The sequence below is a fragment of the Triticum urartu genome, chromosome 3 (assembly GCF_003073215.2).
Source record: "Triticum urartu cultivar G1812 chromosome 3, Tu2.1, whole genome shotgun sequence".
Taxonomy (NCBI): Eukaryota; Viridiplantae; Streptophyta; class Magnoliopsida; order Poales; family Poaceae; genus Triticum; species Triticum urartu.
Genome location: NC_053024.1, coordinates 88604494 through 88631083, shown reverse-complemented (window position 1 = coordinate 88631083; position 26590 = coordinate 88604494). Strand labels below are relative to the sequence as shown.

The following is a 26590-nucleotide window of genomic DNA, read 5'->3' as shown; positions in this document are numbered from 1 at the left end:
CTCGTCCACCGCGCCCCGCCGCCACCGTCTACCCTCCTAGATCTGCTTCCACGCCACCGACAGCCATCGCTACCACAGCACCGTCAAATTCTCAGCAGATGCGTACACGGCGCCGCACCAGAGGCAGTACTCTTTCGTATCTGCTCAACTTATTTATCGCAGCAAGAAAATAGATCGTCACTGCTTTACTCTAATTTCTTGTCTTGGTTGCGAAGTTGCCTTTGTCCGGTTTGCACCTTCAGATCTGCCATGGCACGCTCAACACTATACTCCCAATGCTTATGGTTTTCCCCTTCTATATTCCACACTAGTTAAATTACAGTAGACTAAATTTCAAAATTGGGTCAGTCGATTTTTCAGAGCTCGCCGGAGTTCGCCGGTGCAATCGAAGGGGCTCGGGTGGTTGTGGGGCCTCACCAAACGAAGAAAACTCGACGCGGGTGGGGGTTGGGGCGGGGTGGGGTGGCGGAGGAACACAGGCAGTGGGGGCCAGTGGTCCGGCCGGTGGCCCGTGCGGTGTTCTGTATGGGAAGAATCAGAGACGAGGAAGAAGAAGGGTTAGGAGACGTAGGATCTTCATCCAACCGCCTGAAATGGTCGAGAGACAGCTGGGAGTTGCATTCTTAATGCGCTCTGGTTCATCATGTGTTGGCACTGCGCAACCAACATTTTATTATCCAAAATCTGCTTGCTCTTCTTTACCATGTTCCTCTTCCGTTCTTCTTTAATATGTACTCTCTCCGTTCCTAAATACAAGTATTTGTATAGATTCCACCATGGACTACATATGGAGCAAAATGAGTGAATCTACACTCTAAAATGTATCTGGATACATCTGTATGTGATCCATAGTGGAAATCTCTACCAAGACTTATATTTCGGAACAGAGGGAGTATGATAGTAGTACAGTATGTTCCTTGTACTGAAGATGAGCAGGACATTTGCAGTGTAGAGATCTATACGGTTGGTTGTGATGGACACTTTGAGCCTCTTTGATTCGTAGGATCTTGTAAATATAGGAATAGGATTTGTAGTGGCCTGCCCACTTGAATCCTATAAGAATAGCAAGGAAATGCGGGAAGTTGTGTCGCCTTTGAGAGTTACACTGATATTAACAGTACCGCACCTTCACTTGAAGAGAGCTGGTATTTGAAGCCTTTCTAGCCGTACCGGCAATACTAGCAAATATATTCCAGCAAGTTCAACTTTGCTGATTTTACTCTGATGCTTAAGGTTTTCCCGTTATATCTACACTATGATCTGTGTAGCTGCTTTGTGTCGCACTAGCAGCAGTCCACTCTTGAAGCTAAACACTGCAATGACTTACAAAATTGGCACCAAGGCATTGAGTGTCATTCTGGATGCAATGAAACTCATACGCTCCCCACCTGTTGATTCTTGTTCAGAATATGATCCTAATGACTATTCTAACCTCGAGGAGTCAAAGGCAGATGGCCTGTCCTGTTCACCCATCAAGGTGCATGTTCTAATTTGGCAATGTTTTATTGATTGCGGGTATCTTGCATATGTTGTCTTGCATTTCTTCTACTTTGTTGCACCGCCATCTGCTTAGTTTACTCATCATATATGTCGAGATGCCATTCCCATCCATTATCAATACATATTCCATCTGTCATCATACCATGTTTTTTCACTCAAATGCTGTTCTTGTGCATCAGACATCAAAAAGGAAGAGGGTGATTGCCGAACCTGAAGGAGCACCAGCAAAGTCCTTGAAAAACGTGGTGGTGCCGGAGAAATCAGACAGCACCCCACTTATATTGGATGTACAACCAGTGACACAAAACGTAGGACCGACTCCAACAGACTGTACCCATACTTCACTGGCCATACCACTAGCCCCACCACACAGGACCTGCACTCCAGCAAAAGGTATACCGATTTCATTTGCCATAGCACCAGCTGTACCACAGAAAAATCCCACTCCAGCAAAAAGTACAGCAAGTCCACCGGCCGAAGACCTATCCCAACTGCAAAGACGGCCAATTCCTGCAGATTGGAACCCCATTCCATTTATTCTCAGTTTAAAAGACAATGCTTTCAATGTTGTTAGGGACTACATGCATATATTCCCATCATGGGAAGATTATTGTGAAGACAAACACCATTTTCACATCTTCCTGTCCAACTTACGTGTAAGTGCTATTATTCATGGTTATTATTTTCCTGTTTTCTGTTGATTGAACACATCAATGATTTACATTACATTGTTGTAACTAGGCGAGTGTCAATCTAGATAGTCATAACGAGCAAAGCTTGCTTGTGCTTTTCAAGGAAGCATTGCAGCAGTATCGGTGTTACCTGAGGAAATCACACTTTGATGGCAAGTCTACAAACGAATTTCCGGTTAAGTCTCCTGTGCTAAATTTAGAAGACATTGAATGGAAAAACCTTGTTATGCACTGGTCTTGTCCCCAGGATGAGGTACTTTCTATGAAATCACATGACAATTTGAACTTCTACTTTTCCGCATGTGCCTTACGGATCTTTTTTGTAGGAAATCTGCTCGAAGAAGAATTCCGGTTTGACAAGAACGATAGGATATCACAAATATGCTGCCCTCTGCTTTGCTCTTGTTAGTACCTGTTGTCCTGTATCACTGTATTTGCATACATACCTGGTTCATTATGTGACAGTAGTATGCATGATAGCTTGCTTATCAATTGTTCGCTCCAAATTACCTGATCTGTATGAATGGTTACATTAGTGTAGAATATATCCAATGCCAATGTTTTTTAGCTCTGCATTGTTCTTGTAAGTACATGTTGTCCTTTATCAGTGTACTTATAATGACAGGTAGTTGTTCATGTACCATCACTCTGCAGCTTATTTTCCTTTGCCCTCCATTTTCTACACATCAGATCTATATTTACTCTTACCATAAGGTTGGTACTGAAGAAGTTTAGTTGTGCATTGCTCTTGGTTGTACCTTTTGCCTGTATCGCTGCACTTACATTTATAGCTACTTGGTTATGTAGCATCACTCTTCATCTTATCTTAAATATTCTCCATTTTTTCATATATTATCACATCTATATTTACTCTTAACAAAATGTAGAATAAAGGCAATGCTTTTGAAGAAAATTCTATGGTAAACTTCTTGAATTGCCCCCCCCCCATCAGCATGGACAAGGCCTTTATAGAGCCTGTCTTCACCAATAATGTAAGTTTGCCCATCTCAAGCCTTCAAACTTTGTTGTATATATTTGGTTAGGCATGACTGCAACAGCTGTTTATTTTTGGTGTTTGCATCAAATTGCTTGTTTAAAGTTTATTATGTAGTTCATAAACAAAATTTTGTCCTTTCTCAATTTAAGTTTTCAGTTGTACAACCAAGTTCCTTCTTCATACCATGTAAATTAAACTATACAGAGCAAGTGATCTTCTTTTGCATTGCATGTATGCTTCTGTTCTTCATCTGTAATCCAGTGGTGTGGTGAACCTACCCACTACAGCACAATGTCATATTCTGCAATGTCTTAACTATGAACAATGTCATATCATTCTACTATTATTTAAACTGTCTCTTTATTTGCCAATCTGAAATGGTATAAATTGACAGCACACTAACCATTGATACTTATGAGTTCTTGATCTGTAATCCAGTGGTGTCATGAAGCTGCCAACTCCTTCACAATGTCATTTCCTGCCATGTCTTGACCTGAATAATACCATATTGTGTTAATGCAATTTTAAACTGTGTCACTTTATTCGTCGGTAAGAAATGTGATGAATTGTCAGCACTGATACTTTTATGTGCAAAACCTGTCATCTGTATGCTTTTTTATCTTTCAGAGTGAGGAAGATATAAGTGTTGAACAAGCGCAGTCTCATCATCTTGCTCAGCTGCTTGCGCTGCAGCTCCCCGGCAGGGCTAACCTTTCTTGAACTCTATTGAAGTGTTGTCGATTTTGTATATTATTTTGTCGGCGTGTTTATTTGCACTGGTGGCGATCTTTGATGCCCAGTGTATGTAATCTGTTGTCTGCTTGTGCTTTATTATCATAGTGGCGAACTTTGATGCCCAGTGGATGTAATATGTCGTAATTTCTTTACTGTATAGTCTAGGTTTTTTCTTATTCACGATGTTGCAGTTATTTTACTGTATATATATCATGTCTTCGCAGTAAACCGGCCAAACCGTAAAATTACGGTACATAATCGGGCCGTCATGCAATCATGATGTAGGTTGGGCCTGAAACGTGCCGAACAGCTCACGGGCCGGCAACAGCCCGAAATGAACCCCGGCCCATGATTGTGCGAATCAAATCACGGGCTTTTAACAGGCCAAAATTGTCTTGGTCCTTGTTTGGCCCAATCAGATATCGGCTGCGAGCAGGCCGGATGCAAACCGGGCCGTAGTTAGGCCCAACTATATGATGGGCTTTTAACAGGCCGAAATTAATATAGGGCTGAAATGTTAAACGGGCCCTTAACAGGCCAAAACTAATATCAGGCCGAATTACTAAGTGGGCCTTTAGCAAGTGGGCCCAAAAGCATAGTGTCCAGTTGACGGGCCGAATCTGATATGGGCCATAATTGAGCCCAAAGCCTCTTAAAGGGTCGGACCTGATCTGGGCCGTAATTTGGCCCAGAACGTGGTAGGCTTTTAACGGGCTAGATCTCATATGGGCCACTATTAGGCTCGGAGCGTGGCAGGCCATTAATGTACCAGATCAAATATGGGCCGGCATTTGGCCCAAAACATGGCAGCTAGTTAATGGGCCGGCCTACTAGGGTCCTCAAAATCTTATGGGCCTACAGCTGGGCCGGCCCATTAATGTAGGTGAAATCTCGTGGGCCTTTAGCTAGGCCGGCCCATTATGATCTGCAAGAATCTTGTGGGCCTTTACCTGGGCCGGCCCATTATGGCACACAAAAATCTTGTGGGCCTTTACCTGGGCCGGCCCATTATGTCCCGCAAAATCTTGTGGGCCTTTAGCTGGGCCAGCCCATTATGGTATGCAAAATCTCATGGGCCTTTAGCTGGGCCGGTCCATTATGGTCCGCAAAATCTTGTGGGCCTTCAGTTGGGCCGACCCATTTAAACTTGATGGGTCGGTCCACGTGTCAACATATCATAGGCGCGTCTCGCCCATTGGATGAGTGACACCTGTGCCAACGCAGACCTGACACGTGTCTCCTCCGGCCAATGATGATTTTACACATGGAAAATCCCCATTGGTCGGGGCTGTTAACGGGTTATCGGATCCAAAACCTAACCCGATAGCTTAACGGCGTTCCGTTACGGTGGATGCCATGTGTCGGTCATCCTTGACGAAAGCACTTCTGTGACGCGCGATTTATCATCATGGAAGTGGACACTTCCGTGATGATAATTTTGGTAATGTCATGGAACACTTCTACGACAACACAGGTATGACTATCTTGATTCTGTCATAAAATCGTCATGGATGTACATGCATGACAAAAAACGCGACCTACTGTGACAAACACGTATCATCACGGAAGTGTATTTTTTTGTAGTGAAACCTGGCTCTGATACCACTATTGGGGAACGCAGTAATTTGAAAAAAAATCCTACGCACACGCAAGATCATGGTGATGCATAGCAACGAGAGAGGAGAGTATCATCCACGTACCCTCATAGACCGTAAGCGGAAGCGTTATGAGAACGCGGTTGATGTAGTCATACGTCTTCATGATCCGACCAATCCAAGTACCGAACGTACGGTACCTCCGAGTTCAGCACACGTTCAGCTCGATGACGTCCCACGAACTCCGATCCAGCAGAGCTTCACAGGAGAGTTCCGTCAGCACGACGGCGTGATGACGGTGATGATGTTGCTATAGACGCAGGGCTACGCCTAAGCACCGCTACGATATGATCGAGGTGGATTATGGTGGAGGGGGGCACCGCACACGGCTTGGAACAATCAACTTGTGTGTCCTAAGGTGCTCCCCTGCCCCCGTATATAAAGGAGCAAGGGGGAAGGCTGGTCGGCCCTTACAGGGCGCGCCAGGAGGAGGAGTCCTCCTCCTAGTAGGAGTAGGACTCCCCTTTCCTACTCCTACTAGGAGGGGAAAAGGAAGGAGGAGAGGGAGAAGGAAAGGGGGCGTCACCCCCCCCCCTTCCCTAGTCCAATTCGGACCAGAGGGGGAGGGGGCGCGTGGCCGGCCCTCTCTCTCTCCACTAAAGCCCATGTGGCCCATTACTTCTCCCGGGGGGTCCGGTAACCCTCCGGCACTCCGGTTTTCTCCGAAATCACCCGGAACACTTCCGGTATCCGAATATAGTCGTCCAATATATTAATATTTATGTCTCGGCCATTTCGAGACTCCTCGTCATGTCCGTGATCACATCCAGGACTCCGAACTACCTTCGGTACATCAAATCACATAAACTCATAATACTGATCGTCACCAAACGTTAAGCGTGCGGACCCTACGGGTTCGAGAACTATGTAGACATGACCGAGACACATCTCCGGTCAATAACCAATAGCGGAACCTGGATGCTCATATTGGCTCCTATATATTCTACTAAGATCTTTATCGGTCAAACCGCATAACAACATACGTTATTCCCTTTGTCATCGGTATGTTACTTGCCCGAGATTCGACCGTCGGTATCTCAATACCTAGCTCAATCGCATTACCGGCAAGTCTCTTTACTCATTCCGTAATGCATCATCCTGCAACTAACTCATTAGTTTCGTTGCTTGCAAGGCTTATACTGATGTGCATTACCGAGAGGGCCCAGAGATACCTCTCCGACAATCGGAGTGACAAATCATAATCTCGATCTATGCCAACTCAACAAGTACCATTGGAGACACCTGTAGAGCACCTTTATAATCACCCAGTTACGTTGTGATGTTTGTTAGCACACAAAGTGTTCCTCCAGTAATCGGGAGTTGCATAATCTCATAGTCATAGGAACATGTATAAGTCATGAAGAAAGCAATAGTAGTAAACTAAAACGATCAAGTGCTAAGCTAATGGAATGGGTCAAGTCAATCACATCATTCTCCTAATGATGTGATCCCATTTATCAAATGACAACTCGTGTCTATGGTTAGGAAACATAACCATCTTTGACCAACGAGCTAGTCAAGTAGAGGCATACTAGTGACACTTAGTTTGTCTATGTATTCACACATGTATTATGTTTCTGGTTAATACAATTATAGCATGAATAATAAACAATTATCATGAAATAAGGAAATGAATAATACCTTTATTATTGCCTCTAGGGCATATTTCCTCCATTCTACTCGTGCATATAACATCTACGCATAGACTTGGCTCTGATGCCACTGTTGGGGAACGCAGTATTTCAAAATTTTCCTATGATCACGCAAGATCTATCTAGGAGACGCATAGCAACGAGAGGGGAGAGTGTGTCCAAGTACCCTCATAGACCGAAAGTGGAAGCATTTAGTAACGCGGTTGATGTAGTCGAACGTCTTCGCGATCTAACCGATCCAAGCACCGAACGTACGACACCTCCGCATTCAGCACACGTTCAGCTCGATGACGTCCCTCGAGCTCTTGATCCAGTTGAGGCTGAGGGAGAGTTCCGTCAGCACGACGGCGTGATGACGGTGATGATGAAGTTACCGGCGCAGGGCTTCGCCTAAGCACTACGACGATATGACCGAGGTGTGTAACTGTGGAGGGGGGCACCGCACACGGCTAAGAGAAGACTTGTTGTGCCTTTGGGGTGCCCCCTACCACGTATATAAAGGGGGAGGAGAGGTGGCCGGACCTAGGGGGCGCGCCATGGGAGAGTCCTACTTGGCCTCCCGGTCCAAGTAGGATTCGGTCCCCCCCTTCCTAGTCCAAGTAGGAGAAGAAGGGAAGGAGGAAGAGAAGAGAAGGGAGGAGGGGGGCGTCGCCCCCTCCCCTTGTCCAATTTGGACTGGGCAAGGGGGGGCGCGCCACCTCTGGCCGGCCCTCTCTCTTCTCCACTAAGGCCCATGGTGGCCCATGAACCTCCCAGGGGGGGGGTCCGGTAACCCCGGTACTCCGAAACTTATCCAAAACGACCCGAACCATTCCGGCATCCGAATGTAGCCTTCCAATATATGAATATTTATGTCTCGACCATTTAGAGACTCCTCGTCATGTCCGTGATCTCATCCGGTACTCCGAACAAACTTTGGTTCATCAAAACACGAAACTCATAATACAAATCGTCATCGAACGTTAAGCATGCGGACCCTACGGGTTTGAGAACTATGTAGACATGACCGAGACATATCCTCGGTCAATAACCAATAGCGGAACCTAGATGCTCACATTGTCTCCTACATATTCTACAAAGATCTTTATCGGCCAAACCACATAACAACATACATTGTTCCCTTTGTCATCGGTATGTTACTTGCCCGAGATTCGATCATCGGTATCATCATACCTAGTTCAATCTCGTCACCAGCAAGTCTCTTTACTCATTCCATAATGCATCATCCCGTGACTAACTCATTAGTCACATTTCTTGCAAGGCTCATAGTGATGTGCATTACCGAGAGGGCCCAGAGATATCTCTCCGATACACGGAGTGACAAATCCTAATCTCGATCTATGCCAACTCAACAAACACCATAGGAGACACCTATAGAGCATCTTTATAATCACCCAGTTACTTGTGACGTTTGATAGCACACAAGGTGTTCCTCCAATATTCGGGAGTTGCATAATCTCATAGTCTGAGGAACATGTATAAGTCATGAAGAAAGCAATAGCAGAAAAACTAAATGATCATTATGCTAAGATAATGGATGGGTCTTGTCCATCACATCATTCCCTAATGATGTGATCCCGTTCATCAAATGACAACACATTTCCATGGTCAGGAAACTTAACCATCTTTGATTAACGAGCTAGTCAAGTAGAGGCATACTAGGGACACTCTGTTTGTCTATGTATCCACACATGTACTAAGTTTCCGGTTAATACAATTCTACGTGAATAATAAACATTTATCATGATATAAGGAAATATAAATAATAACTTTATTATTGCCTCTAGGGCATATTTCCTTCAGTTTGGACGTTGCCACTGGCCCAGGCACGTGCCCAGGCGGTGCCGCGCACTCCAGTGCGCCTCTGGCCTCCCATCTAGACGGAAAAGTGGCAACGTGGGGGAGGAGGCTGGTTGCGCCATCAGATCTCAACAGGAGTTAAACTCCAGTGGATCCTCTGCGGCTGCTGGACCCGACGTATCCTCCTCCTACAATCTTCTTCAACGGCAAGTTTCCTGTCCAGTTTTGCCTCCTCCTGAACACTCTCACACCAGGTCACAGAGTGGTATTGTTCAACCTAAACTATACAAAGATGGTTGTGTACGTTGGGGTTCGTTTTGTGCCACAGGTGAATCGCAAAGTGTGAGCGAAGCACTTGGTGAACCACGATGGAAGGAGGCCATGGATGAGGAATATGCTGCTCTCATGATGAACAAAACCTGGCATCTAGTTCCACCAGCCAAGGGGAGGAACATTATTGACTGTAAATGGGTTTACAAAGTAAAAAGGAAATCTGATGGCACTATTGACAGGTACAAGGCACGTCTAGTAGCCAAAGGTTTCAAGCAAAGATATGGGATTGACTACGAGGACACGTTTAGTCCTGTAGTAAAGGTTGCTACTATTCGATTAATTCTTTCAGTTGCAGTGTCTAGAAATTGGTGCATTCGACAGCTAGATGTAAAGAACGCGTTCTTGCATGGTGTTCTAGAAGAGGAAGTGTTCGTGAGGCAACCTCCTGGGTATGAAAATTTAAAATTTCCATGTCATGTTTGTAAGCTTGATAAGGCATTGTATGGGCTGAAACAAGCACCTAGGGCTTGGTACTCCCGCCTGTCATTGAAGTTACAGTCTCTAGGATTCTCTCCCTCTAAGGGGGACACATCATTGTTCTTTTACCATCATCATGGGATCACTATTTGTATGCTCATTTATGTTGATGATATTGTTGTTACAAGCTCATCATCTAAAGCAGTTGAGGCTCTTCTCAAGGATTTGAGCAAGGAGTTTTCCCTTAAGGACTTGGGTAATCTCCATTTTTTCCTCGGGGTTGAGGTAAAGAACGTGCCAAATGGTATTGTGCTATCACAAGGAAAGTATGTGCAAGAAATACTTCAGAGGATGGTCATGAAAGGCTGCAAACCGTCGTCTACACCCTTATCCACCTTTGAAAAATTGTCTCTTCATGATGGGGAGGTACTTGGAGCAGAGGACGCCGCCAGGTATAGGAGCATTGTAGGAGCTTTACAATATTTGACACTAACTCGGCCAGATATTTCATATTCAGTCAATAAAGTTTGTCAGTTCTTACATGCTCCTACTACTGTACATTGGACTACAGTAAAGAGGATCCTCAGGTATCTGCAAGGAACTAAGGATCATGGACTCAGACTTGGAAAATAAGATTCGATGCTAGTAAGTGCTTTTTCATATGCAAATTAGACAGGTTGTCCTGATGACAGGAGGTCAATAGGAGGTTTTGCAGTGTTTCTTAGCAGTAACTTGATCTCATGGAGTGCTCGTAAATAACCCACTGTCTCTCGATCAAGTACAAAGGCGGAGTATAAGGCTTTAGCAAACGCAACTTCTTAAGTTATTTGGGTTCAGAACTTGTTGACAGAATTGTGTGTTCATCATCCAAAGGCAGCCTTGCTTTGGTGCAATAATCTTGGTGCTACATATGTGTCTGATAATCCTATTTTTCATGCCAGGACAAAGCATATCGAGATTGACTATCATTTTGTCCGTGAACGGGTGGCCAACAAATTGTTGAATATCAGGTTTATCCCTACTGGTGATCAGGTGGCAGATGGTTTTACTAAGCCACTCACTCTGCGGCAGTTAGAAGCTTTCAGGCACAATCTCAACTTAGACAGTTGTGATTGAGGAGGAGTGTTAAACAATGTATTCTACGGTATTGTATAAACCGTATAGTTAGCCGTATAGGAGTGGTGGCGTGAGTTGTTAGGTTGTTGTGATTGCTTCCTTGGAGATCAATCCAAACCTAGCGGCATGTATATCTCCTGTAACCAACCGGACTTGTGCCCTATATTAACACGCAGCGCGTCCCTGCTCAATGCATACGCTTAACCTAGTTTTCACATTGCCAACCCCGGATGGTCACTTGGTGAAAGGAAAATTATTTGTAGGTCAAGCTCACCAAAAGAATGTTGTTATGGGGATGTCTTCACAAGGAGGGAAAAAAGATCTAACCAAATCTATTGCAAAGTCGGTCCCTACCTATCTAATGAGTGTGTTTAAACTCCTCTTGGGGTTCTGTGATGACCTCAATCAAATGATCGGCAATTATTGGTGAGCTTCTGAGAAAGGGGAGAGGAAAGCACAGTGGAAGGCGTGGGATGCACTACAAGCTCAGTTAGCTGCGTTGCCCTAACCCTTCAGTGGAGTAATTTCCCATTTTTGATGGAGACAGATTGTTTGGAGGCATTTAATCTTCTAAAGGCTAGCTACACTGATAGATCAAGATACACTTTCATGGTGGATGAAATAAAAGTGGAACTAAATACTCGTGCCACTCATGTAAGCCATTTGTTAACGAACTTCGCTACTACCTCTGCCCGGGTTTATTAGACCCCTCTTATTTTGGGCTAAAGTTTGATGATAAAATTAACTAATAAAATGTAAGTTATATGTCACAAAATTTATCCTATGGGAAAGCTCTTTCAAATACGAACTCAACAATATACTTTTTGTATCATATAATTTATAATTTGTTAGTTTTATAGATGGTCAAAAATTTACCCAAAATACAAGGGGGTCCAATAAACCCGGACAGAGATAGATGTCAGAAACACACTATGGTTTGGTTAGGGTATGGACCAGATGTGGTCGTAAATCGCTGTAACGAGGAATGCAACCCTGATATTTGAGTAATACAAAGTATTTTCCCGCAAAAGAATAAGACTCTCGGATGGACTCGAAGTGCGGCATTAATTAGTTACAGGGTCATGAGCTCTCTGCTTTGGAATTTCACATGAAACAGTTCAATTTCTGCATGATTTGGAGACAATTCCAGTGCTCCAACCACTGTTTCCGGTGAATGCCACATTCGATAAATACTGAGTATGATCACTAGCTAAGCAGGTGTGAGTATTTACAATATATACGAGACAATTCCGCCAGAATGGGAGAAATGGACTTGCGTCCTACTTATAGCTTGTCACGTAAAATCAGGAGTTGGTCAGTGTGCACCACGCGAAAGGGCGTGTTCCATCCTCATGCCCATGCTCATGGGACGAAGCAGAAGAACAGCTACCGCTGTGACTCGACGTCGCCTCCTTCCCTGTTCTCATTCTGTTGGTGTTGGCCCTCGGGGCCAGCCTCAGGAGATGCCGCCGTTGAGCCGCCCAGCTCGGACTTGCAGAGAGGGCACAGCGCGTTGATCTTGAGCCACTTGTCGATGCATTCCATGTGAAAGACGTGCCCGCAGGGAAGCTCTCGCAGATCTTCGTTGTTCGAGAACCTTGACAAACAGATGCAGCAAACCTGAAAGAGCCCAGAGGTTCCCAGATGTCAGCTAATCGCGCAACGCGGCACAAATGTGTATGCATGAGCACAAGTTTCCACACTTGATAAGTGTAAAATGGAAAACGGGTGGGAAACTCACGGCGTCTTCCGCGGAGATAGTCCGCTCCTTGTCAGTTCCAGATGCCAGAACGCCACCATTGTCTTCCCCCACATCTCCTCCGTCGCGGATCCTCATCGACTTGTACTTGTACGCCACCAGCGTGTTGATTACTTCTGCGGTAGCGCCTTTGTTCATATCCAGATCCTCGTGGAAGCCTACCATGGAGATTATGCAGGGCAGGCAGCAGCATATCATCGTGCACAGGATGAAAGGCAGTGCATAGCCGATGAAGCCGAATGCAAGGAACACTATACACAGCCTGGAAAATGGTTACAAACAAATAAGCAAGGTACATCCGAGGTGAAAGGAACGTGTCATGCAGAGCACCTAGCAACACACACCTGTACAAGTTAGGAGCGTCATGGACGGAAGAGCGGCCACCGAATATCCACACATTCCCCACAACAAACCACACGGCAAAGAAACAATCCAAGGCCAACTTCAAGCACGCAACCAATGCGTAGACCCTACAAGTAAAAAAATAAATCTTGTTACTTCGTAACTTTAAACATCAGGAAGAATTCAAAACGTTGCATCTCATCCAGGGGGCAGAGTAAAATGATCTAATGTACTCCCTCCGTCCCAAATAAGTGTCTCAACGTTGTACTAACTCTAGTACAAAGTTGTATTAAGCTTGAGACACTTATTTTGGAATGGAGGGAGTATTGAGCAATCCTGAAAGACCTAATGTTTACTCTCATTATTAGTTATGCAGAAGCAGCCAAATCGTGATAGCTAAACTGCTTCTGCAGGTGGTTCAGTCGAAGAGAATGTTCTTTTTTTCACAGGGGAAGAAAATGTTACCTTGGACTTGCAATCGGGAAATTGTTTCTTGGGACTCCAGTGTTGTTATCTTCATTTACAGCTTCTGATGCATGAGCAGATGAAATTGCTGCAAAAGAATCAGACTCGGATATGTTCCTTTGAGATGAACCCTGGGCTGATGGTTCTTGCTCGATGTTCTGGCAATTGCGATGGAGATAGCGCCAATAAAGATGTGGAATAGTAGCAACACAACCTATTATATAGCCAACAACCCACTCAAATAGTGGAGCGCGTGGATGCTCATTCCTTGATACCGACAGGACAGTAGCAGCTGCTATAATCTGACTAACATTTACAATAAGCTCGATTGAGATCCATAAGCCAGAATTCAAAGGATTCTGCTGACGATTGACTTGATCCCTTCTCACGAAAGATGCGCTTCGAAAGTCAGGCATACCGGCTGTGCCAGAACTTTCTGGGACAGGAGGAACTTCATTTGAAGGACCTCTGTTGTGGTTCAACTCATCCAAGTGATTATGATTGTCCGGACGGGATGTTGACGGCGACATCAGATCATTCCTTGGTATGTCGATTGTGTGATCATGACGAGTGACATTTCCAGGGTGATCCATCAGTAAAGGATGCTAATCTGCTGCACGTTCACACTGCGATTCAACAGGAGCGGCTGTAAACTGGAAACCAACCCAGCACCTTAGCTTGACATTTTCCTTGGTATGCAGCAGTTTCCGACAGAATGCTCTATATCTTTCTCACACACTTTGAACCGATGTGTTTCCCCCCTACACCACCTTCAGGTGACTTTTAGTGTAAACTTCAGTTCTGGCACAAAATTATGAAAGCCTTTGTATAAGGTAAGACATCATATATCAATAGACACGATTGCACTTGAAGGAAAGACCATAGCCTGACTTTATGAAAGATTACAATGATCATATTTAGTGTGTAAGGTAAGCCTCATTTACCATCCCCAATTCCAATGTAATGTTGCAAATTTTGGCATTATAGAATCAACCTTTTCATCAACAGTTTTCCGCAATCCTACAGCTTGACCACAAACCAATTATGCAAGGAAGAGAAAAGGATCAATCTACATTCCGAAGGCACGCCAGAAGTCGATGTTTTTTCCCAGTGGCATGCAACGAGTAGGAACTTAGGAACGATAGGATTAGTGGATCCAATGTAACATCTACCAACCCTAGAAACAAAGATCAATTGTGGCAGACCAAGATACTAGTTCAAACGCCACGTCGACACATTTAGCTCAAATGAGCATTACAATGAAAACGGAGGAAACAAAAAAAATGCTGCAATAATGCCCCTCCTAATCATCAATGCTCACCATTCCCCCAAATCACCTGGCCGTCTGATACGCATGGAGAGCAGCAGAAACAGGGAAACCAAATCCAACGGGCATTACTCATAAAAGCAGCATCCATCTCAACCCAACAATGTGGCTATGCGAATTCAATATTCCGCATAAACACAACCACAAGATCAAATCCAGTGGCTCACAACAATTCAATCAGACCAGCAAACCCTGAACGCGAATCAGCAAACCCAGAGGCAAACAGAACCACACCCAATTCCGACAATCGGGGCAATGCGGTCTTTGTATGAGGCAAGACGTCTTTTTTTTCGAAAAGAGGTAAGGCATCATATATCGTTCCACAGGACTACACCTGACTTTATGAAACATCGCGAAGAATGAGGGCATTTGTGCAAGGTAAGCATCGGTCACCATCCAAAGTTCCAATTCTTTTTGTCTAAAAATTTGGCATCACAGAATGTTTCATCAAATGAAAAAAAAAACATACAATCCTAGAACTTGACCACAGACCAATCATGGAAAACAGGCTAATCAGAATTCCAAAGGTAAACTGCAAGTTAACACACAATCTTTTTTTCCAAGTGGTGTGCATTGGATTAGCGGACCCAATGTGGAAAATACACCTACCAGCACCAGAAACAAAGACCAATTCCGGCAGGCCCCAAACACTAGTTCAAACGGCGCCACAAAATACTAGCTCAACGGAAGGAAACAAGAGAAACGCTCCTCCTAATCGTCAACGCCATCAAATCACCGGGACTGGTTCAAAAAAAAATGCATGTGGAGAACGGCAGCTACAGGGAAACCAAATCCAACGGGCATGTTACTCACGCCGTCTCAACCCAGCTACGTACGTACGTGGCTACGAGAATCCGATACCCAGCACGAACACGCCGACAGGAGCAGCCCGGCAGCTCGCAGCCGATTTCAATCGAGCCGGCGAACCTTGCGGCGACCGGCGCCGCCCCCCGACCCGATCCCGGAGCGAGGAAGGGAAGGGACGCACGTACCGGGCAGGGCGGGGGAAGGGGCGGGGCGTGGGCCGAAGCTTGGAGCTATAGGCCTCGTCCTCCTCTGGTCGTCGTCGTCGTCGCGGCGCTCCTGGCGGAAAATTCTATTCTCTCTCCTCCATTTTTGTCTGCTCCGTCGGTGCTTTGCCTTATGTAGGTCAGCGGTCAGGGACGAACAGGTCAAGCGGGGGTCAAGCGGGGGCAGCTCGGTAATTATAGATGGAACGCATCGCGGCCGTTCGTGTGGCCAGCGGGGCGGGATCGGACGGCCGGGGGGAGGTGGGCGGGTAGGCCGTTGGCGCGTGCAGGATTAGAAACTTCTTTGTTTGAAAACGGAGTCGTTTTCCTCGTAGAAACCGTGTGGGATTAGGTAGAGTAACAGTAGGGGCAAAGGATTATTAAGCCTTTATTTATTTCTTTTTCTTTTTGGCTTCGACTAATGTTAGGTAAAACAGACAAATGGCCAGTGCATAACACATTTTCCCTCTCGCAAATATAGCAAGCGCACATTTCAGGTGTGCGATTGTCCTATTTTTAGCAGAGTGACTAGTTAATAATAAATCTTTAAAATTGCTTATCTTTTCTAAGAAGCACCATTTGTTATGTCAGTGAATCATGATGATTTAAGTACTATATAGATTCCTTTTTTTCACAAAATGTGGTTTTGCGTTTCTGCTGAATATTGTTGCCCTTTCTACACTTTACACCCATGGATAGAACAGACAAGTTCAAATTGAATGCAGAACTTTGCAAAAAAAAAAAAACTCAACGGCTTGGCCACTGAAAAAAATAGTCAATTGACACTGACACTCGCAGGTAAACATTATTTACAAAAGTAAGGCATATGTGGGAAATTGGAGTTTCATTGCTCCATTTGAATTTTCTGTAAATGTGATCACAGCATCAGCATCCGCAAAAAACTGTGCAGTACATCAGCTTCGAAACAAAAATGCCATTCGTTTCCAATCAATAAACAGAGAGCCGACTCAAGCATTGCCAATTTACGCATCTAGTTTCTTCTCAGCTTCACCAATCACCCGCAGTTGCTCGAAAAAGGCAGTGAGTTTCCTCATGTCCTCCTCTTGGACGCTGGGCGGGGCCTTCTCTCTGTAACCGGACGCTTCCATCTTCTGAGAAAGGGCATGCTGTAGCCTGCGCGCATGGATAACAAGAAACCATGTTACAGGTGATACAGTGGGATTAACAACAACGACAACCATACATGCGGATCTTTAGCGGGAGAGAACAATTAGATGGCAAATCAGGCTTACTTTTGGATTTCATCCCTCTTTTTCCTTAGCTTTTCGAGCTCCACTTCCGCGTTTAGAGCTCCTTGAAGCTCAAGGTATACGGACAGATCTTTGTTGACAACAGCAGTCGAACAGTCAAGTGGAGTTTCGTCACTCTCTGCCAGGATCTGGAAATTGTCCAACATCAAATCAGTATTTTTCATCAAACAGATGAAAAAGGATAAAAACAACTACTCCCTCCGTTCCTTGATATAAGGTGTATAGATTTTTGAGAAAAAATCCGAAATATAAGGTGTATTGCATTGCACCACTTGGCTGGATAATGTTTCTAGTGAATTTATTATATTTCCATATATTAGGCTAGCTCCTCTATTTTCTCATGTTAATTAGTTAGGTGTAATCTCACCCATAACTTGTGAAATTTTTTCTCCACATGCATTCTTTAATTTCCGTACCAAAAACTATACACCCTATATTAAGAAACGGAGGGAGTATGAAAATTGATTATTCTGCGATAGACAGTCACTTGAGATGATATGCTCCACTCCAGGCTTTACCAAAACATTAGATCCGTAAAGGAAGTTTTCAGATAATAAAACACATAATACAGCTAAGGAAATGCAAGGCAAAACCTTAAGTGACGATACAGAAGAAAGAGACACCACTAGAGATTGATAGCACTGAACAGTGGCAGCAATATCTTCGCCTCGACAAAGTGCAAAAGCAGGTCGCCTGTTCATGAAAAAGATAAGAAATAAGATGTCGATTTGGCAAGCCAACTGTAGAACAAGAAGAATCAAGCAACCATATATATCATGCACAGTACATTGTGAACACAAAGCCCAGGTACATGACCATATATACACACCTCTCATTTGTATCTGTTGGTGGCTTCAGAGATCTTAGTTTGTTCACAGTATCCAAGATAATACTAAATTCACTTTCAAGTTTATCATCTGCCCATTCCTGTGATAAAGAACAATTGCTTTCCACTAAGAAAAGGATATTGCAACATGAAATTCGATGTATTTAAAGTCTTCTGTTAGACATGAGTATTACCTGAACAACAGATGGATATTCTGATATCATGATGGAATTTTTTCTGCAAGAATCTTTGGGCTGAGGAAGACGCTGCCAGAGTTCTTCTGTTACATAAGGCATGAATGGGTGGAGCAGACGCAAACCATTGTCGAGGCAAACCCATAGGGCATCTCTACAAGCAGCTCTTGCTGAATCGAACTCTTGAGAGTCATTGAAGAAGTAAGGTTTTACAGCTTCTATAAATACATCACATAGCTGGTATTGCCACCATGAGTAAATAGCAGATGTTGCATCGGCGAACTTGTATGCTTCTAATGAGGTCACAGTCTTGCCAATAGCCTTGTTAAGTACCGAGAGTATCCATTTGCAGACCGGGGGCATTGAAGACACAACAATGGTTGCTGGTGGAGTATAATGATCACCAAGTTTGCCCATTGCAAAACGAATGGCATTCCACAATTTATTGCACCATTGGCGATATCCAACAACCCTCTTGATATCAAGATTTATCTTGTCAGACTGCAAAACAAGAGAGATTCTATAAAAAGATGAATTGGGAGCTTATAATACTACAACAGAAACTCAAATGGGTGTGACTATAACCTGAGAAGTGTAAGAAATCAGTGCGAAACGGAGTGCATCAGTGCCACATTCAGCAATGCCATCAGGAAAATCTTTCTTCTTCCCTTCTCTTGCAACACTTAACTCATTTTGATCCAGGTTGCCTTCTTCCAAACGTTTGAGGAGATCTTCAAGTGTCGTACCGTTTATCACCTCGAGGGGATCAACAACATTACCAAGTGACTTGGACATTTTGCGGCCATGTGCATCACGGATCATAGGATGCAAATACACCTGCAAAAGAGGGTGCAATCATGATTCAGTATGCAAGACAATTAAAGCATATCTTCAACTAGAAAAGAGTTGAAGCTCAATATGGTTGGTTAAATAAATAGTTTCGGAATTTAAAGAGAAGCACCTTCCATCCAGAAAAGAAAAGGAAAGTTAATGAGTTTAAGCATTTAACACTACATGATAGTCTCAATCAAGCACACAGTACAATATGACAAAGGACGATGATGACAGAAATGTAACTTGTGTTCAAAATTAACTAAGAACAGAGTTCATGCAGGAAGCTGACCCGTTGACACAAATGACAGATCGCGGAATAATAATTGAAAAAGGGTGGAAGTTTCTCCAACGAGTATCTGGAAAACTTATAGTGCACTATATTGTCAAACAATTACGCTCTCATTTTTTTAACTGAACCTTGTCTGTAACATCCACATACTCCAACTACCAAGGTTTAAGGTAGATTGCCGTGAGTAACATATCTTCAGAGTTCAATCAGGACAACACTGGAATGGCATGTAGAGGAAAATGGCAGAGCAGCAAATAGTGCAAAATGGACAACCTCATTAATCCATTCAGCAAATGTCAGTAGAATTCATAATGCATGATTTTGTGAAACAATGGTGGTTATGCACTGCCACTATTAAATGTAGATTGCTTCAGTTTTTGGACATTTGGGCATAGCTACTGTTACACTAAAGCAAAGTTTCACTATGTCCAGGCCTATGGAGACAGAAGGAAGAGGTAGCTATAAGCTAAAGAGTGCGCACAAGGAATTAGATTATTTATGTATAATGGATTATTAGAACTGTAGATAGAATACAGTTTGATTGTCAGAGAAAAACATTTCTGTCGTTACCTTCTGAAATGGCACATCACCACCAAGTTGCATACCCATCATCACCATACGTGCCACCCAGAAGAAGAGAATATCAAGTCCAGTTTCAAGTACTGAAGTAGGGTAGAAAGCACGAAGATCAGCAGTATCATCTGGCCAACCAAGCACTGTCAATGGGAAGAGACCAGATGAAAACCAAGTATCCAAAACGTCAGGGTCTTGATTTAACTGGAATTTCTTCCCCGGATACTTTTTCTGTGCCTCAAGCATTGCATCACATTCATTCCTTGCGACTATCCAACGGTCATTGTTTGATCCCAGATCATTCAATTGCTCATCTTCTAGTGTCACATACCACGCAGGTACACGATGTCCCCACCAGAGTTGCCTTGAAACACACCAATCGCGTATATTTTCAAGCCATCTGCAAGAATGGTGGATGGATCATGTTTCTTGATATTTCATTACTTTCAGCTGAAGTCTGCAAGAGGTGGCACTTATAACTAGGCAAAAGGAGATACCTGTACCAGTCTTGTTCATATTGTTGCGGAATAATCTCAATTTTTTTGGATCTTACAGCATCAAGACCTGCCTTTGCCATCGTATGGCAATTAACAAACCATTGAGGCTTTATCATAGGTTCCACTACATCATTACTTCTTGAACAAATGCCCAAATTCATTTCATTCTTTTTTGTGTCCTTGTACAACCCCTTAATTGGCAGAATAAAACATTGTTAGTCCAAAACTCAGAACTACTCCCTCTGTTCCTAAATATATGTCTTTCTAGAGATTTCAATATGGACTACATACGGATGTATATAGACATAGTTTAGAGTGTAGATTCACTCATTTTGCTACGTATGTGGTCCATATTGAAATCTCTAAAAAGACTTATATTTAGGAACGGATGGAGTACTTAATTAATCCAAATGAAATAAATTGGAAAAGGCAAAAAAATCAGTCTAAAGTGATTAGTAAAGGTAAATAGTTGGTCACTGGATTCCACAGGCATGCAAATTTCTAATAAGAGATGAGAATCCGTTACAATGGATACCCAACCAAAATGGGATAACATGAAGAAGCCTTGAAGCAACATATACACAAACTACCAAAACACATATTTCTCATAAAAAGAACGCTGTACTGAGAGACTCATTAACTAGATTAATCAGAAAGGGTGAAGGACAACCATGTAAGAGGTAGAAATGTTTATACAAGAAACAATATTGCTTAAGGCTAGCAAGTTCCAATTTGTTTTTTGTAGTAAGTGTTAGCAAAATAGAAATGTGAATATTACATTACATAAGTTCATGATATTTCACTGTATAGTCTCTCTTTGTATGCCATCACCTAAAATTTATACTAATCCAGCGCAATAACCTAACAACCATTCTTCAAATACTACATCATAAACGTTATGCACCAATAGCTAAATGAAACCAGTAATACCTTTTCCTTCAGTGCATCAATAACTGCAACCCGAGCAGCAAATCTTGGCATTCCTTCAAATTGTGCACCTCCATTGCTGTTTATCTTCCCATCATCTGTGAAGATATTGATGAACTCTAGGTTGTGTCGTTTTCCAACCTCAAAGTCATTTGGGTCATGGGCAGGTGTAATCTGCAAAACGAGCACGCAAATAAATTAGGTAAACTGAAATAAAAATAAATTAGGTCAGTCCTAGGCATTATAACATACCTTGACAGCCCCAGTACCGAAAGTGGGATCCACTAACACCGCATCGCAGATTATTTTGAGTTTTCGGCCATTGAACGGGTGAATGGCATGCTTTCCATGCAGATGCTTATACCTTTTATCCTCAGGATGAACAGCTATTGCCGTATCACCGAGCATTGTTTCAATTCTTGTTGTTGCGACAATAATTTCACCTAGTCCTTCTTCAAGAGGATAGGCAAAGGATATCAACACACCAAACTGTACAGGACTACTATAACCAGGGACCTTCAGCATAGTTTCCTCTTTAAGCTCTAGATGATCCACCTGAGAAAACAGCATTTTTAATGAAGAAGTTGATCTTAGTCATGGGTGTGGAATCAAACTGTACAGTGTAGACAATACAATAAGCTTTGTTAACCTCTATGTCAGATATTGCTGTTAAAAGTGTGCAGTCCCAATTCACAAGGCGGTAGTCCCTGTAAAGGACCAAATCATACATAAGAGGTAAGAAAACTAGGTCGGTCATTGAATGACATAGAGATGATAGTTAAAAATATGTTAACACTTACAGCAACAGGAGAGGAAACTAACCTATAAATTAGGCCATCTTTGTGCAACCTAACAAATGCTTCGGTTACAGCTTTCGATCGTTGTTCATCCATTGTGAAACACTGATACACGAGTTAAGATCATCAAGTTGGTAATTTCAGAGTAAGAAATATAAGAGTAAAAAAAACAAGTGCATGTGCTTTTTTTCTCAACTAAAGAAAACAGGAATTTTACCTCACGGGACCAATCAAGCGAAGCCCCAAGCCTACGTAATTGACCCAGTATGGTACCACCGTACTGATCTTTCCATTTCAGAACCTGACCGAAAGATGATGACAAAAAATAGAATAAGCAAGAAAATGATTACCACAATGGAATCAAATTAAGCCCAGTGTGAAGCTATGCTCACTGCGATTTTATGACTACATCGGATGTTGAGCCCGATTATTAATATTCCATAGTATAAAGGTAATGATTAAATGAATTATGATCTGATACAGGAGAAGATGAACAACAAACATAACCATGTATTAAGGGGAATATAGGTGCTTACTTCAGATATAAATTTGTCACGGCCTATGTCATGCCTTGTCAGCTTCCTTTCACGCATTAGCTTCTTTTCCACTACAACCTGGCTTAGGAGAACATATTATTAAATCAAACAGAGGGTGTAGAATATAATGCAGGTTGAAGACAATACAAAATAACTACATTTGGCAACACCATACAAGATGAGAGAATTCCTTATTTAACACTGTCTAAATTTTATGCCCTATTTGACATCGACAAATAATTTCTTCCCTATCTAGCAAGGAGTCTAAATTTTATGCCTTTTATAACACTTTAGTCCATTTTTAGCCTAAATGACACTTGAAAAGACTCTTTTACCCCTCATGTGGTATGTTTGTGCACGTGTGCTGTTTGATGATTTTTTTTATCATCTTTATGAATAATTATTATACTATTATTTGTTGGATTTTCCTATGGAGCCCACATAATCTATTTTGAATATCTAAGTTTTCTTTTAGGGGGGGCAAGGCCCTTGCCAGCACCCTATGCCTCCACCACTGTGTGTGTTGTTGTGTGTGTGCTCCTGCCAATGCGTGCTGGGTTTATTTATAGCACTAGATCGATTCAGAAAACACACGTACGTGCAAAACTGGCTTGTAAGCTAGCAAGCAAGCATGCAGCTGGATGGATTTCCAGCCGTACGTGGTCAAGCCAGTACGTACCTCACACGTATGTGAGCTAGCTGATCCATTCTATCGATCGTTTCTAGGCGGCTCGCACTAGTGCAACATGATCGATACCATCACGACGGAACAACTCGGCGGATCGGTAGACTTGTTTATGGCCAAAGGCTTTCTTTTATTTTTGTATTGCTTTGACCTGGTGTCTCTTGTTGTGGTATATAATACACGGGGTACATGTATATATATTACTAACCTGGACCTAACCTAAACCGACTAGGAATAAATATCCTACGTGGATACCTATACGAACACGGGATTAACTCTTACAATGCGTGTGTGTGCGCTACTGCCTCACTGATGTTGAGTGTATACTACTGCCCCCCTCCCCACACACACATCACATGAGGGACAAAAGGGTCTTTTCAGGTGTCATTTAGGCTTAAAATGGATGAAAGTGTCATAAAGGGTATAAAAATTGAACTCGTTGTTAGATAGGGAAGAATTTTTTTTGAGTGTTAAATAAGGAAACGAAATTTAAGATAGTGTTAAATAAGGAATTGTTTTATACAAGATTTAGTTTCATTTGCTAAAAGGGAAAAAGAAAGTCTGATAAAGAGAAAGTACATCATTCTGCCAAAACTAAAATATCCATGTGGCCATTGCTTCTAGTTAGGTGCATGCGAAATTGGCAAGCCTACCGGTAAGGCAGTAACACGGTAAGAAACATCTGGGCTTTGGAAATAGTGTTCCAAATACTTTTGCCAATATTACAAACATTACATATACTAACAGGGCCTAGAACCCCTGTAGGCAGCTTTATTTTAGTGGTGGCACACAAACAACAAACACGGTATTTTTTCATAAGTTGAGTGACAGCAAGTGCCACCAAAGAAGATATGAGTAACTCAACTGTACTATATGTGTATGTCATTCACAAGATGAACTTAATCAAGTCCAAGATACAGACCTGTGTAGCAATTCCAGCATGGTCCACTCCTGGGACCCACAGAGCATTATATCCCGACATTCTCCTCCACCTTATCATAGCATCCTGCATTGTTGAAACAAAATAAAAGCAAAGAGCTTAAAATGTCTCGTGAGTGACCAGGGAATGGCAAATAGGTCTCACATCTCTACAAGCATAAAATTTACACCTCTATAGCCACTGTAAGTGCATGACCAATATGAAGCGCTCCAGTCACATTCGGAGGTGGTAGAACCTGAAATGAAATAACTTAGCACTTTTGCTGGAAGGAAATCCAAATCCACATTTGTACAAAAACACTAGTGATCCCATAAGATGACATCATGCTAACCCAGCTCCCAGTGCACATCTTGCATGAAGCTAATAAGAAGTGGGTCACTTACTATAACAAAAGGTGGTTTTGTGCTTGCAGGGTCTGCCCCAAAATATCCTGCTGACTCCCACCAGGAGTACCACCTACATTGTGGGGAGAAAAGGTATTCAGTTCAGGTAGGCGTCTCAGATGCTATGAATTACAAATACGAGAAAAGCAGACTAGCGCATCTTACGATTTTTCAACTGCACTTGGGCTATACTGCTTAGCCATTTGAGGTGCAAGCGATTTCTTCTCCCCACTAGGGGTCTTAGGGTCAATGAAATCCTCGGGGTTTTCATCCCCCGCAGCCTTCTTCTTTTGCTTCTTCTCACTTTTCTTAGGTCCATCCGATGTTGCTTGAGCCTGCAGACGACGAAATCAGCACAAACCCATCTCCACCAAGCGTTCCAGCACCAAACTCATTTAAGGATGTTGCAACCTGGAGCCTAGCAGTCTCCTTTTGCTTTGCCTTGAGCTTTTTCTCCTCTTTCTCTCTAGCCTGCAAGTAGAACACTGAACCCATAAGGGATCTTTTCCCATAAACATAACTAATAATTTCATCTTGGCACTGGACCTGTAGTTTCTAACATCAGCACAATTCACAGATGACCACACAACCAATTCGGGAGAACTGGTTGTCAATTACAAATGCACGTCAAGACGAACAACAGCACAGGGACAAAATTCGCGAAAGCAATTTCACACGGATCTCGGCCAAGCATACCTTCTGCTCTTTCTTCAGTTTCCGCTCCCGCTCTAGCTCCAGCTCCTTGTCGTCAAGCTGCTGCTCGCATCACCACCAAAAAAGAGAGGAGAGAAATCGGGTGAGCCGCTGATAATAAACAGAGCGCAAAATTGGACTGCCGTCGCGGCAACTTCCGCACAGACCTTCTCCTCTGAAGCCGCCTTCCCCGGTGCCTGCGCCGCGGGCTGCACGAGGCCAGCAAAACTCGAATCAGAGGCGCGCGAGCGAAGAGATCCATCGATGGGAGCGGATGAGCGCGGGATTACCTTCTCCATGGTGAGAGATCGGGTGGTACGGCTGGTCGCGCCGCCGGCGCTTGCTTGGACGTTGCGGAGCACGGCGAGAGCAGAGGGTCGCTGAGAGGTTAGGGTTTTGCGGGATTTCTTTTGGTTTTCGAGGATGGTGAAAGGGGTTAGCGGATACCGTGCCCGAGTGTGACACTGACATGTGGGTTTATCAGATGGGCCGGGATGCCATCGCTTTGTAGCCCGTGTTCTCTCCCTGAATGGGGCGGCCCAGGAAAAACCATATGTCTGGCCCAGCAGCGCAGCACTTGTTCCTAAGCCCGATAAACCCTTCCTCCTTGAGTTTTTTTATAAAAAGAAAATAGCGCCCTCCTTGAGCCCTTAATTTTGGCAAATCCTATTTGGCGCTGCAGGCGTCCGTTAATGTGTATTCTGCAAACGGGCGCCTGCAGCGCCCCGCACTGGGCCGGCCCATCTCACCCTGGTTCCTTTCTGTTTTGTAGAGGCAAAAAAGGTAGCGCTCCCGACAGGTATCGAGCCCCAACCAAACTTGGCCAAACGGGCTGGCACGGCCCGGCCCGGCCCGGCCTGAGTTAAACGGGCCAGGCACGGCACGGCCCGACCAGGCACGCTTAGTACGTGGGCCGGGCCGGGCCGGCACGCGTGCTGACCTTCGCGGCCCAAGCGCGTGTCGGCACGCTGGCCCGGTAAGCACGCCAGCACGAGAGATCGAGGCATGCTACGTACGTGATCTCTTGCCTAGTGCCTAGGAAAAAAATCTCACACGTCGTGCACTCGCGCAGGAGGCACATCGAAGCATGTCTCTCTCGTTCGCGCGTGCCTCGGATCTCGTGCGCATATCGCTTTCATGGGCCACACCTCCGGGTCCCTCACACAACGTTTCTTTTGACTGAGACGCTTCTGCCCAGCTAGTCGCCACACGCCAGACGGTTAAGCGTGCCGTGCCGAGCCGGCACGCGTGCCTGCCTAGCCAGCCCAGGCACGGCCCAGGCATGCGGGCTATCGTGCCGGCACGCCTAGGCCGGCCCATTTGGCCAGGTATGGCCCCAACCTTC

At 43.9% G+C, this 26590-nt stretch overlaps 2 protein-coding genes across 3 annotated transcripts; both read right to left on the bottom strand.

Moving 5' to 3' along the window:
* Positions 1 to 11980: 11980 nt before the first annotated feature.
* LOC125543034 (E3 ubiquitin-protein ligase At1g12760-like) lies at positions 11981 to 15934 on the bottom strand. Of its 2 annotated transcripts, none has more exons than XM_048706275.1 (5): positions 15783 to 15934; positions 13464 to 14264; positions 13001 to 13126; positions 12639 to 12918; positions 11981 to 12517 (listed from the first exon to the last, which is right to left on the bottom strand). In XM_048706275.1, exons 2-5 carry the CDS (start codon positions 14054 to 14056, stop codon positions 12284 to 12286), a joined length of 1233 nt encoding a protein of 410 aa, XP_048562232.1. In that variant the 5' UTR covers positions 14057 to 14264; positions 15783 to 15934; the 3' UTR covers positions 11981 to 12283. The 2 variants fall into 2 exon arrangements, with proteins under 2 accessions (XP_048562232.1, XP_048562234.1); XM_048706277.1 differs by lacking the exon at positions 15783 to 15934 and adding an exon at positions 15604 to 15772.
* A 693-nt stretch (positions 15935 to 16627) lies between these two features.
* LOC125543033 (valine--tRNA ligase, mitochondrial 1-like) lies at positions 16628 to 25708 on the bottom strand. The gene is made up of 22 exons (XM_048706274.1): positions 25536 to 25708; positions 25413 to 25454; positions 25249 to 25305; positions 24964 to 25023; positions 24718 to 24887; positions 24553 to 24625; positions 24339 to 24404; positions 24152 to 24235; positions 22545 to 22622; positions 22226 to 22309; positions 22034 to 22113; positions 21861 to 21918; positions 21464 to 21766; positions 21215 to 21385; positions 20285 to 20475; positions 19785 to 20187; positions 18677 to 18928; positions 18092 to 18592; positions 17901 to 17998; positions 17665 to 17764; positions 17054 to 17199; positions 16628 to 16934 (listed from the first exon to the last, which is right to left on the bottom strand). Exons 1-22 carry the CDS (start codon positions 25542 to 25544, stop codon positions 16784 to 16786), a joined length of 3177 nt encoding a protein of 1058 aa, XP_048562231.1. The 5' UTR covers positions 25545 to 25708; the 3' UTR covers positions 16628 to 16783.
* Positions 25709 to 26590: the final 882 nt, after the last annotated feature.